General features: G+C 45.3%; 1 protein-coding gene across 1 annotated transcript in view; it reads right to left on the reverse strand.

The window, feature by feature from the left end:
* SPACA7 (sperm acrosome associated 7) overlaps positions 1 to 11,799 on the reverse strand; it is a 29,618-nt gene extending 17,819 nt beyond the window's left edge. Inside the window, exons 1-2 of the mRNA XM_011979445.1 lie at positions 11,663 to 11,799; positions 2,183 to 2,239 (exon numbers count right to left, since the gene is read on the reverse strand). Coding sequence (XP_011834835.1) covers positions 2,183 to 2,239; positions 11,663 to 11,756 — 151 coding nt within the window. The 5' untranslated portion in view covers positions 11,757 to 11,799. The remainder of the gene's footprint in view (positions 1 to 2,182; positions 2,240 to 11,662) is intronic.
* Positions 11,800 to 12,094: the final 295 nt, after the last annotated feature.

The following is a 12,094-nucleotide window of genomic DNA, read 5'->3' on the forward strand; positions in this document are numbered from 1 at the left end:
TGCATTCATCACCGACGGCTCCTCTGGCTTTTGTCCTCGCTTCTAACTCAGAGCCGACCAGAGACATCCACACACGCTCCCTCACCAACACCCGCCGCCTGTCTGATGAGCCGCCCCGAGCGCCCCTGGCCAAAGCCTGCCTGGGACCTGGGCTTCTCTTGCCCTAGTGAGGCCCCATCCCCTGCCTGACTCGGAGGTTCTGAAATTGCAGGTGATGGTGGCGACTCCCCTGCCGGGGCAAGCTCTGGACAGACAGTCTGGGCCTGGCCTGCCTGGGTGGGCTTTGCTGACCTCCACGGGGATTTGAATTGTCACTGTCACGCTTTCAGCTTTCTACCTAGAGGAAATTTGGGGGTGCGGATGGGGGTAAGAGCTGCCGCCTCCTTCTAGGTTTAGTTGGTCAGGACCCAGGAAAACGATCAGAAACTCCAGCCAGTCTCTCCTCTTCCTGAGTCCTTTCCTGAGGCCGCTGTTTCGTCGGCGGTGACTGAGCCACTGGCTGGAGCAGGTGCTGGTCTCAGGACAAAAACTCTCAGAATCTGGCAACCGCCAGATTCACCAAGAAAGTGAGTCCAGTCACAGCCATTCCTTGACCTTGAGGAGCCTAACTCCCACCTGGGGCAGTTCCACTGAGTACCCGGAAAGCGGACGGGGAGGCAGAAGCGAGAATGGGAACATCTATTCATTCACGGGGGCACTCACTCATCCATCCACGTAACCCATCAAAACGCTGGCAGACAGAGCTTTTCCCAGACTCTCCCACCCAGACGTGGAAATGGAGCAAAGCCTGACTTCTGACAGCAGCAGCTCCTGGAAAGGGGCCCAGCACCTGGGGGCCCCTGCGTTCCCACGGGAGCCCCTGTTCGAGGCCGTGCAGCCTCCGCAGCCGCAGTCCCAGGCCCTGCCGGGTGGAAGGTGGCCCCCAGCCCCTACTCCTGACCCCACTGCACAGGTGACGCTGGCAGAGGTCCTGGAAGCTGACTGCTTCCCAAGGGCATCGATGTGAGTGGGGGTCAGGACCGTGTGCTCTGAGTCCCAGCGCTCTAGGCCTCAGTTTCCCCACATGTAAAATGAGAGGTCAGAGCAGAACTGCGGGCACTGGTCACACGTTCACACACTGGAGTGTGGCTGTCCACACGGAAATGGCCGTGAAGTGCAAAGGACACATCAAACTGTGGAGATCCAGCGTGATGGAAAGACTGAAGCATCTCAGTAATGATTTTACACTGATCACATGTTGAAATCATCACACGAAATAAAATGTTATTACAGCGAGTTTCATCTGTTTCCTTTTTTTTTGAGACAGAGTCTCGCTCTGTGGCCAGGTGGGAGTGCAATGCCGCAATCTTGGCTCACTGCAACCTCTGCCTCCTGGGTTCAAGGGATTCTCCTGCCTCGCCTCTCAAGTAGCTGAGATTCCAGGCACACATCACCACGCCCAGCTAATTTTTGTATTTTTAGTAGAGACGGGGGTTTCACCGTGTTGACCAGGAGGGTCTCCATCTCTTAACCTCGTGATCTGCCTGCTTTGGCCTCATCTATGTCTTTTTAATGTGGCCACTAGACAATGAAAACAATAACTGCGGCTTATGCTGTATTTCTATTGGATGGCCCTGGCCCAGGCCAGCGGTTCTCAGCCAGCTGTATTTTAGCATCACCTGCAGAGCTCTAGAGAAGCACAGAGGCACCAGGTCCAGCCAAACCAGCACGGTCTGCATCCCCGGGGTGAGGCCAGGCGGTCCGTGGTTTCCACCATCTTCCCAGGGGGCTGGAGGAGGGGACGGCTCAGCCACGGGGCCTCTCAGTTGCAAGGAATCAGCGGCATCAGGTTGAATGTGGCGCTGGTGCCGGAGGGCTGGACCCGGCTTGCTGCTGGGCATTTCTAACAAGCTCCCAGGTGATGCAGATGCTGCAGGTCCTTGGACCTCACTTTGAAAAGCAAGACTCCCAGGCACTTTTTAGGTGTAATGGTCTAAAATTCTGTCTGCCTTACTTTCTTGAGAGTTTGACTCTTAGATGTGAGCACTAAATCTATGGGCCATGGAAATGTGATTCTAGCCCCAAACCAATCCGTTCCCTCCACTGTCTTCAAATTGTACCAGGTTATCTGGGAAACAGCCACAGACAACCATCCAGCCCCCTTCACATACAGGCCAGAGGTTGATAGGAGGGGCTTCCTTACCTAATAATTCAGGCACATCCTCATGTTTTGAACTGAATGGTATTTCAGTAGTTGAACCTAGGAGGAAATAAAAGCCCTATAGTTTAACAATGTTCATTGAATTTGCATTTTTTTCTCTTTAAATGGATATGGTTTTGTGGGTGCCCACCAGCCCCCGCTAGAGGAAGGAGTCCTGCCCAAGTTCCAGTCTCTTCTCGGGCGATGAGAGATGGCCCCAGGAAAGTTCTCTGGGACTTGGGTTTCATGTCTGGAAAATGTGGAGAAACAGCCACCTCTGGGGGTGGCTGTGAGGATGGAGGACAATTGCCCAGGAGCTCTGAGCTGAGCCTGCCCTCCTGGTCCCTGGAATAACCCCTTGAGAGGTCAAGACAACGTCTTGGTCCCAAGGATGACTGGGCTCACCCAGCGGCTTTGAGGTGAGCAGAGTAAGAGGGCACATCTCCTTTTGTGAAAGCACCACTTTGACCTCCTTCGTGAAAGGCTCCTGCAATGCATGCACCTGGAGGCTTGGAAACATGTTCTGGGGAAATGGGAAAACAGTATGTAATGCTGTGGCTCTGTCATGAAGCCCTGGCTTCGTGGCTCTGTTTTAGGAGGGCAGGACTCAGAGAGACGGGTCACTGCTCTTTCTCCTCCTTCAAAAACAAAGTAATTTCAGGGTGGTCCCATTTGCAGATAAGAGGTGGAGTCATGTGGGTGAAATTCTGAGGTCTGGAATATGGGTTGTCCACAGGCCCCATGGCCTCCTCACCTGTGGCCTCGGCTGCCTGACTGACGGGAGCTGAGTGACCTTGACAGTGGGTGGTGGTTCTGAGCACTGCTTTCTCCTTGGCAGCTCCCACCCAATAGTTCCCAGCTTCTGCCATTCACGGTTTTTCTTTATTGGAGGTGTGGTGTCTCAGCATCCTGGGACGTTGCTTTGGCTCAAGGTCAAGGTCAGCCTCTTCCTCCAGCCCTGAGGTTGGGCTCAGCAGGGTCACACACCTTCCCTTTCTGAGTGCACAGAGCTTTCCAGTGGTGTCTTCTAGGATGTGAAGTTCCAACACTAAACCAATGACAAAGCTGATTTCCAAATGGCTTTAATGACAGACAATCTGCATACCAATCGACTCGTCTGCGCACATGCAGGCTCAGAACAATGCGGGAAAATATGCAAAAAGGTCTGAGATGTGATGACAATTGCTTCCCAGTATGCTGACCTTCGGTAAACGAAACAAACAAAGTACAGTTCTCTTTGGATGAGACATTAATGATCATTAAGAATGGGTACAGCTGCATCGTGCAAGTGCTTTGTTAAAAATATTCTTTTCATTTTGTGTCTGTCCCATAATTATAATGGAAGTATTGTGCAAGTCAGCCAGTAAGCATGTGCAGTAAAATATTTGTGTTTTATAACATCCGTGCGGTTTTTAAAGTGCATTGTCAAGTGGAGTGGCTTTGCCATATTCTTCCTGTGTCACCTCTGACTTCAGCCTCATGGTTTTAAGGTGCTGCATGCCGTGTAATCGTGAGAATCTCCTGCTCGTTCTCGATATTTACATCATGCACACGCTGGCCTCTGTGAAAGGGTTCCCTGTGGAGTTCTGAGATTTCACTCTGGTTAATTTGGGGAAAACAGCACTGCACCCTTCTCCATCACTAGGACCACATTGACCGCTCTCCTCTCTCCCTCAAGGTCCAACGTCTCAAGAAAGCCACATAACATGGTCAACTCAATTTCTGAGGCAAACGCCTAAACTGCCCACTGAGTCATTAAGGCCCACGGAGACTAAGGAAGCCCAGTGTTCCCCATGAGCCGGTGATTTAGAAATGATCCCTTAATTGGTCTTCAAGCTGGGGAAGACCTTGGTCACCTGTTTCAACTGTCTGGATGAGGAAATCCGATCTTAGGAGGTGAGGACTAAACTCTGACCTTTTTTCTCTCTTACCCATTCCTGACACAACTGTGACCAGAATGCTTTCGTAAGGAGGAAGAAGAAGCCAGCTCTGGAAAACAAGAAACAAAGGACCCATTCCTTTGTCTCCTTGAGCCAATCATCCAAGTCTGTGACTGGACTCTTCTCCCTTTTGTGGTTTAAACAGTGCAGTGCCCCCAGCACTCCTTCCTGATGAGAGACCACTGACCATGGAGTGGCTCTGGCTAGTCCATGTAGGACACGCAATGAGGGTTTCCTGTCCTCTGCTTCACCTTTGGATGTCAGAGGCTGGTATGGTTTGGATTTATGTCCCCACTCAAATCTGAGGTTGAACTGTAATTCCCAGTGTTGGAGGAGGAGCCTGGTGGGAGCTGACTGAATCATGGGGGCTGACGTCCCCCTTGCTATTCTCATGATAGTGAGTGAGTTCTCCTGAGAGCTGGTTGTTTACAAGTGTGTAGCATCTCCCCACTGTATCTCTTCTTCCTGCTGGCCATGTAAGATGCACGTGCTTCCCCTTTGCCTTCTGCCATGATTGTAAGTTTCCAGAGGCCTCCCCAGAAGCGGAAGCCTGTACAGTTCACAGAACAGTGAACTAATTAAACTTCTTTTCTTCATAAATTACCCAGTCTCAGGTATGTCTTTATAGCAGTGCAAGAACTGACTAACAGAGAGGGCCAAAAACGCTGCTCTCGGGTCATGCTAACACTACCATGCGACCACTGCCATTTTTTGAACATGCAACCCATGAAAAGGCATGGAGCTCAATTGCACATGGGCATGGCTCTTCCGTTTATTGAAACCCCTTCTAAAACCCTCCTGACCCTCCCCACTGTGGTGCTGGCTCTGCTCCTCTCCTTTTTGCCATGACTTTGCAAGGACCATACAGAGTGGCCATGGCCCAGATCTCCCCAAACTGGCTCCCGGAGTTCTCCCCTCTCCGTAGTCTCTGCCCCCGAGTTCTCCTCACACCATCCCATCTCCCTTAGCCCCCTTGCACCTTGCATGTGTCCCCCTGGGCCTCCACTCCTCTCCCCACCCCCGTTACACCCTTCTCTTCCCACTCAGCCGCTTGACTCCCAACAGTCCCTGGAGCTTTATGGACCCAGACATCTCCAGATCAACTACCTGATCTGAGGCTGAGAAGGAAAAAGACCAACTGGAAGCAGATGTGACATTTTACCTACTCAGTAAAGGCTTTGACAACTCCAGATGGCTGCCTCAGTCACAGCCTCTGTAAGATTAAATAATATCAGCGGAAAAGAAAGGCTTGAGACTCCCCTTCACAAATGGTGGTTAAGAAAGAAAAATCTTTAGCCCTGATTGAGTGGGTAACCTCAACATATCCCGTTTTTGTCAGAAACATAATTCAGATAAAAATATAGAGTGGAAATAAACCAGTGAGTTTTGTGTTACTGTGTTTCCGGACTCATGGCTAAAATTTAAGAATGAAGCAGTGCAATCACTGTTTTCCTGTGTCTGTCTGTATGTGTACGTACCTATGTTACATATATGTCATATTTTTCTACCTCTGGATGGTACTGCCAAAGTAATTATAAAATTCCTTGAAGGAGTTCTATTCAAATTGGCTTAGAGAAAAAAGATGTGCTTGATTAAATATTCCTAGGACTCCCAGAAACAGAAGAACTAACTCAAATGTTTTTCAAGTTTACTTTACTAGGATGGTTGATATATAAAGCTAGTTTGAGATTGTTTGTTAAATAAAGACAGTATGTCTTTGGAGTTTTCAGCTATAGATATAATGAGGACATAATTTTATTCTGCTTGGGTTACTAGCCAAATAAACTTAAAAATAGTTAACAGGGAAATAACTAGAAATGATGGTAGCTTTATTTGGTGTGGTAGTGAAACCACCTTTGTAAAATTATGACTCAGACAGTGAAAGAGATTTAACAGGCTCCATCTTGCTTTTAACCTCCAAGCTGTCCTTGTTTATTCCTAGGCATAGACTGAACCAACTATGAGAGAAAGTTTACAGTTTATAGTATAAATAAAGACAGTAACAGCCCTTTCTCAAAGCAAGCCTCCTTCTTGCGTGGGGACTAGATTGCCTTTGTAAGACTAATGTTAGCCATGAGATTAGAAATTATGGTTTAGGAGTCATGCAGCTGGAGGCTACAAGATTCTGACCCTCCCTAAACTGCTCCTAAGATCAGTGCTTGAGAGATTTTGCAGACCCTGCACTTGATGTCTCCACACAGATGGATAAAGTGGCTCATCTGATCTTGTGGCCCCCGCCCAGGAACTGACTCAGTACAAGAAGACAGCTTTGACTCCCTATGATTTCATCCCTGACCAGTCAGCACTCCTGGCTCACTGGCTTCCCCCCACCCACCAAGTTATTCTTAAAAACTCTGTTTCCCGAATGCTCGGGGAGACTGATTTGAGTGATAATGAAACTCTGGTCTCCCGCACAGCCGGCTCTGTGTGGATTACTCTTTCTCTATTGCAATTCCCCTGTCTTAATGAATTGGCTCTGCCTGGGCAGGGGCCAGGTAAACCCCTTGGGAAGTTACACAATAGTGTGTCTGCTTTTTTTGGAGAGGGGACAGGGTCTCATTCTGTCAGCCAGGCTGGAGTGCAGGGGCGTGATCATGGCTCACTGCAGCCTCGACCTCCTGGGCTCAGGTGATCCTCCCATCTGAGCCTCCTAAGTAGCCAGAACTAAAGGCACGTGCCAGCACGCCCTGCTAATTTCTGCATTTTTTTTTTTTTTTTTTTGTAGAGATGGGGTTTCACCATGTTTCCCAGGCTGGTTTTAAATTCCTGGGCTCAAGTGATCCACCAGCCTTAACCTCTCAAAGAGCTGGGATTAGAGGTGTGAGCCACTGCACCCAGCCTGTGTTTGCCTTTTGAAAACAGTTTCTAAACATCTTTTTGGTGACTCATAACCCTGGCGTTATGATCAGTTAAGTAAAACAAGAGTTTCATGAATAATTTTTAAAAAAGATAACCTATTGAAACACTCAGTACCAAGCACAAGTTTATATACTTTTGACTTTTTATTTTATATGGTACAGAGAGACTAAATGTATTTGAGTCTGTTAACAAAAGTTGTTTTTGCTGCCTTGAAAAATTATGCTGTAGATAAATATATCTCTAAAAATTGTAAGATGGTATAGTCATACAACTTGCTAGTTTGTTACAGAATGCTACATGTGACAGACAATTCTCCACTGTCTACTCCTAGTTTTCTCTGTTGAACATTGAAATCAACATAATCAACATGTGTAATTAAAACTACTAGAAATAATGAGGGTGAAGAAAAACAACTTCCTGTGCAAAGTACAAAGGAAAGTAGGATCTGTTTTTGAGAAGAAAGCGTACGTGATATGAAGAATGTGTTTCTGTTGAAGAAAAAGGTGAGTAATTTTGTCCTAAAGTGGTTTAAAGGTAGTTTTTTCAGGAAGAGGAAAAAACGGACAAAATGCGTAAATGAGTATGGAAAGATGTGATGAGTCTCTGAGAAAAAAGAGAGAGAAACATCTTATGTGCTGAAGATACACTAAGAGTAAATGAATTTTATGATAAGATGTTATAGATGAGCTTTAGCATGAATAGCGGAGGGATGCAGTACTGGAGGTTGATTTTCTTTCTCTGCTAAAAGGCCAAAGTTTTCTTGAATTATTGGTCTTTTTTTTTTTGAGAGTTTGCTCTTGTTGCCTCGGCTGGAGTGCAATGGCGCAATCTTGGCTCACTGCAACCTCCACTTCCTGGGTCCGAGTGATTCTCCTGCCTCAGCCTCCCAGGTCGCTGGGATTAGAGGCATGCACCACCACGTCTGGCTAATTCTGTAGAGATGAGGTTTCACCATGTTGGTCAGACTGATCTCGAAATACTGACCTCAGATTATCCCCCAATGTTGGCCTCCCAAAGTGCTGGGGTTACAGGCGTGAGCCACGGCGCCAGGCCTGTTCTGTTCTTAGTAAGAGATTGTAAGAGGCACTTTTTCTTACCTGTTGAGTAGTCTTAAAAGGAAACAAAGATTCTGTGTCTTATCAAATATTTCCTGTGTTTCATGTTATCTTTATCATGTTTTTGATTACTTAAGAAAACTGAGTCTCCTCAATATTAAGAGTTAAATTGTTTTAAAAACCATGCCACTTCCTATATGCTCTTTAAAAATTCTTTATTGTCATTTAACTTAAATGGATAACTACCATTTCATAGTAACTTATGATCCTATTTAACCAAATATTCAAACCTTTTGTAATTTTTGACAACTTCATCCAAGTCAAATTCTACATGAAGAATTTTGGCCTCAAACTAATTTTGAGATTTCCTAGAGGACCACGAGAAAATCTCACAGGATTTGTTCTTTCACTGGCGAAAAGAGAGATGTTAAACTAATTAGCTTTATTTGATACGTAAATTCATAAAAAGCATTGTCAAATAAGAAGGGTTGTTTAACCTTCTTTATATTACGTTTATATGTGTATATGTTAGAAGTGTTTCAGAAATTGTATAAAATTCCTAGAAATTTTCACTGTCCTTACTGTCCATGATATGTCCTAGTATGAAGTTATGAGTCATAATTTCCATTATTGTCTTGTAATGTTGTATGTCACAGAAACAACCAAATTTCCTTGTCAATTGCAGCATAATGAACTCTCATCAGATTTTTAACCACGGCCATTTTATGCATTTTATGTCTTTTGTCCTTCAAGACAATTATTGTTTTACGCTGATGCTTTTTTGAAAGCTTTTGCAGTCAGCTACAATCCAAAAATTCTTTGTCTTCAAGGAGATTTTTAGGTAAGACTCTGCCAAGTACTCTGAAGTAAGGTTTCTGATGCCTCTAAGATTGCGCCATTAGACCGGACTTTTCCAGAACTGAGGGAGAAACGGACGGATTTGGAAACCTGCTAACCCAAGATCAAGTAGAACAAGAATTAATTATGTGGGACTTAATGTGGGGACAATTATATTTTTCTGAATTTCCTTTGAAATGTTTCTGGTTTTTTAATGTTTTGTTTTTCAGATTTAAAGAACTCTCCGCTTGTGGTTTCTCTCAGGCTGTGTGTAACTGACAGCAATTTGGTCATTGCACTTTCATAAACAAAAACGAAGCATTTATATTTTTTGTCCCACTCTAGAATTCGGATATTATGATTTTCAGGACCATATAATTGTTTGCATAAGTTTAATATAAATTGATTCTCCTTTAAACAGGACATGATTGGAAACATTGGTCATATTACCAAGGCTTTGACTGGAATGTCATATCTGAGATTGATACATAGAATCAAATGTGACCGGACAGTTTTTAAAAACTGAGGTTGATTTGATGGAGTTGGAGAAACTGACCTGCTACCTGGCTCACAGGGTCCCCATCCCACAGGTGAGTGAAGAAGGTCATTTTCTGGCAGATCCAAGAATTTTGGGAGCCTCGAGACCTTTGGAAGAGAGAAATTCACCCAAGTCTTTAGGTACCACATGTGAAGTCTGATGGTGAGTTTTTGGCCGGGCTTCCTAGCCTCAAAAAGCTTTTAAAAAAGCTAATCTGAGATTCCTTGCACAAAGCTCCAGCGAAGAAAACTCAATTTATGTGGTCCATTACCATTCTTGCTGCACTCACGTAAATAACCAGACCAACTCTTGTAAGATGTGGTATAGTTTTGAGATAAGAATAGCATTACTTTGGTTACCTGGATCAAAAAAAGGGGGTGACTATAGAGCCATAGTTTATGTTTTAATTAAAAATGGTAGCACACCCTTGTGAGTTATAACCCTGTGTATTCTACTTTTTTTAACCTTTTGATGAACTCCAGCTTACTTTCTACTTTGTTATCTACCTGTAAACTGGACTGGATTCTTCTAGAATCCTTCAATGTCCCCAGGCTAACATTTCCAGTCTTTCTTCTGCCTTCCTGACTGGGTGTTACTGAGAACTAAAGTCTGACAATGCAGGCCTTCCGTGGAACCATCTGGAAAGGCTGAGCTGGACACATCCACGCTCTGCCCCCAGCATAACCATGACTGTGGCTCTGATGGTCATGATGCCACCAAGGACACGCCCCCTGCAAACTAGGAAATCCATCCTTGCCCCATCGGTTGAAGATACCTTGAGCTCAACATCCAGAAATCTTCTCAACAGACTGCCCTTTGGATTTGGGAACTGCGTTTCCAACTATCAGTCTTTGTTTTTCTTCTCTTTTTCGTAGACATTCCCCTCATTAAATTCCTGACTACTTGTACCATCCAGCAAATATCCTCCACTAGATGAAAAATGGACTTATCTTGTTCAAAGGGAAAAGGAATGTTCTTCTTTCTGGAACAAGAGGAGGGAATGAGACAGCCTTGCTCCTTGACTTGCCTCATGCCAGACTCTGCGGAGTCTTCTCTTTGACTTGGCTTTGACCGTAGCTTCTGTCTTTGTCTGCTTTTCCCCATGTTTAGTAGGAATCCTGTGAAGTCTTTTAGTGGAAATCCCCTAGTCTTGGCCTGCTCACCCTTGATATCTGATCAAATTCCTCACCCTCCATCTTTGATTATTTTATCATCTTGGCTTCCTTTCAGGCCTGGCCTCCTGTTTGGCCAAACAAAATACGCACAATAATTGAAGCTGAGGGTGACTACATGGAGGTTCATGATATTCTTCCAAGTTAGAAATTTTCCATGATAAAATGTTAATATAAGTAACATATGCAACTCTCTCATGGACGTCTAGATTTTAAAAGGTCTTCAAAGATAGCAGACCTTTGTGTCCTGTTGTAAGGAGAATTAATTTTTATTAAACTTATGCAAACAATTAGATGGTCCTGAAAATCATCATATCCAAATTCTAGAGTAATCAGGTGGGACAAAAAATATAAATGCTTCATTTTTGTTTATAAAAGTCCTCCTGGCCTTTGCTAAATCAGTTTAGCAAAGAATTCTCCTACCTCTTAGCAATGTTCATCCACTGACCCACCCTGACCCTTGGCTACAATTCTCCACTTTCCCTGTATTTGGAGTTGAGCCCACTCCCTGCTCACACCACGGTAGTAGCCCCTTTTGAATAAAGTCTGCCTGCCCATCTTTAACAAGCATCACAAATATTTTTTAACTGGTGTGAGCTGCAAGAAAGGCTTTTGGTAATTGTGCTAGTGTGATTATGACATGGTGGATAATGCTTTCATCTCTTAACAAGAAAATGTTTTACATGAGGTGGTAAGACATCTGGGACATTGCTAAAATACTCCCCAAACAAGAAAAGTGTGTGCATGTGGCGTGGGGTGTGTGTGTGTGTGTGTGTGTAGAAAAAAACAAAATATGCACAATAATTGAACCTGAGGGTGATTACATGAAGGTTCATGACATTCTTCCCAGTTAGAAATTTTCCGTAATAAAAAGTTAAAATAAGTAACATATGCAACTTTCCTATGGGCATCTAGATTTTAAAAGGTCTTCAAAGATAGAAAGACTTTTCAGCTACATTCATTCCCCAAGGAATAAATGGTAAATTCATGTAGGTTGGGAATAAGTGGAACCCATGGGAGAAGAGGCTGCCGCCCACCTGGTTCAGTTATCTTTCTGCTGAGCCATCCCTGCAGGGCCCTACCTGGAGTCGCAATTCTCGGCCGGAGCTCGGTTTCTTGCCAGCAGCACAGCAGGAGGACAAAGCAGAGGGTCCCTTCTCCCTGGTTCACTGCCATGCTCCCTCCAGCTGAAGGCGAAGGATGTCCTGAAGGTTGGCAGTTTCCCACCCTTGGTCTCCAGGACACTGTGGAATGTCAGGACCTGTGACATCATGACTAGGAAGGGAGCTAGGGTCCTGTCCTGGTGGGGAGGTCATGTCCAGGGACCTGTGACATCACGACCAGGAAGGGAGTTGGCATCTTGCCTGGGGTGGGCAGGGTTTCTGTCCAGAGTCTGTGACTGGTCTTAAGGTAACAGAGATCCTCTCCACTCTTTCTTATTGCCTGTTCTGGTGACTTCCTCTGTCCTGAGCACCCTGAGGACTGAAGGGGTAGATACGAATTAGAACTCTAAG

The sequence above is a fragment of the Mandrillus leucophaeus genome, unplaced genomic scaffold (assembly GCF_000951045.1).
Source record: "Mandrillus leucophaeus isolate KB7577 unplaced genomic scaffold, Mleu.le_1.0 Scaffold201, whole genome shotgun sequence".
Taxonomy (NCBI): domain Eukaryota; kingdom Metazoa; phylum Chordata; class Mammalia; order Primates; family Cercopithecidae; genus Mandrillus; species Mandrillus leucophaeus.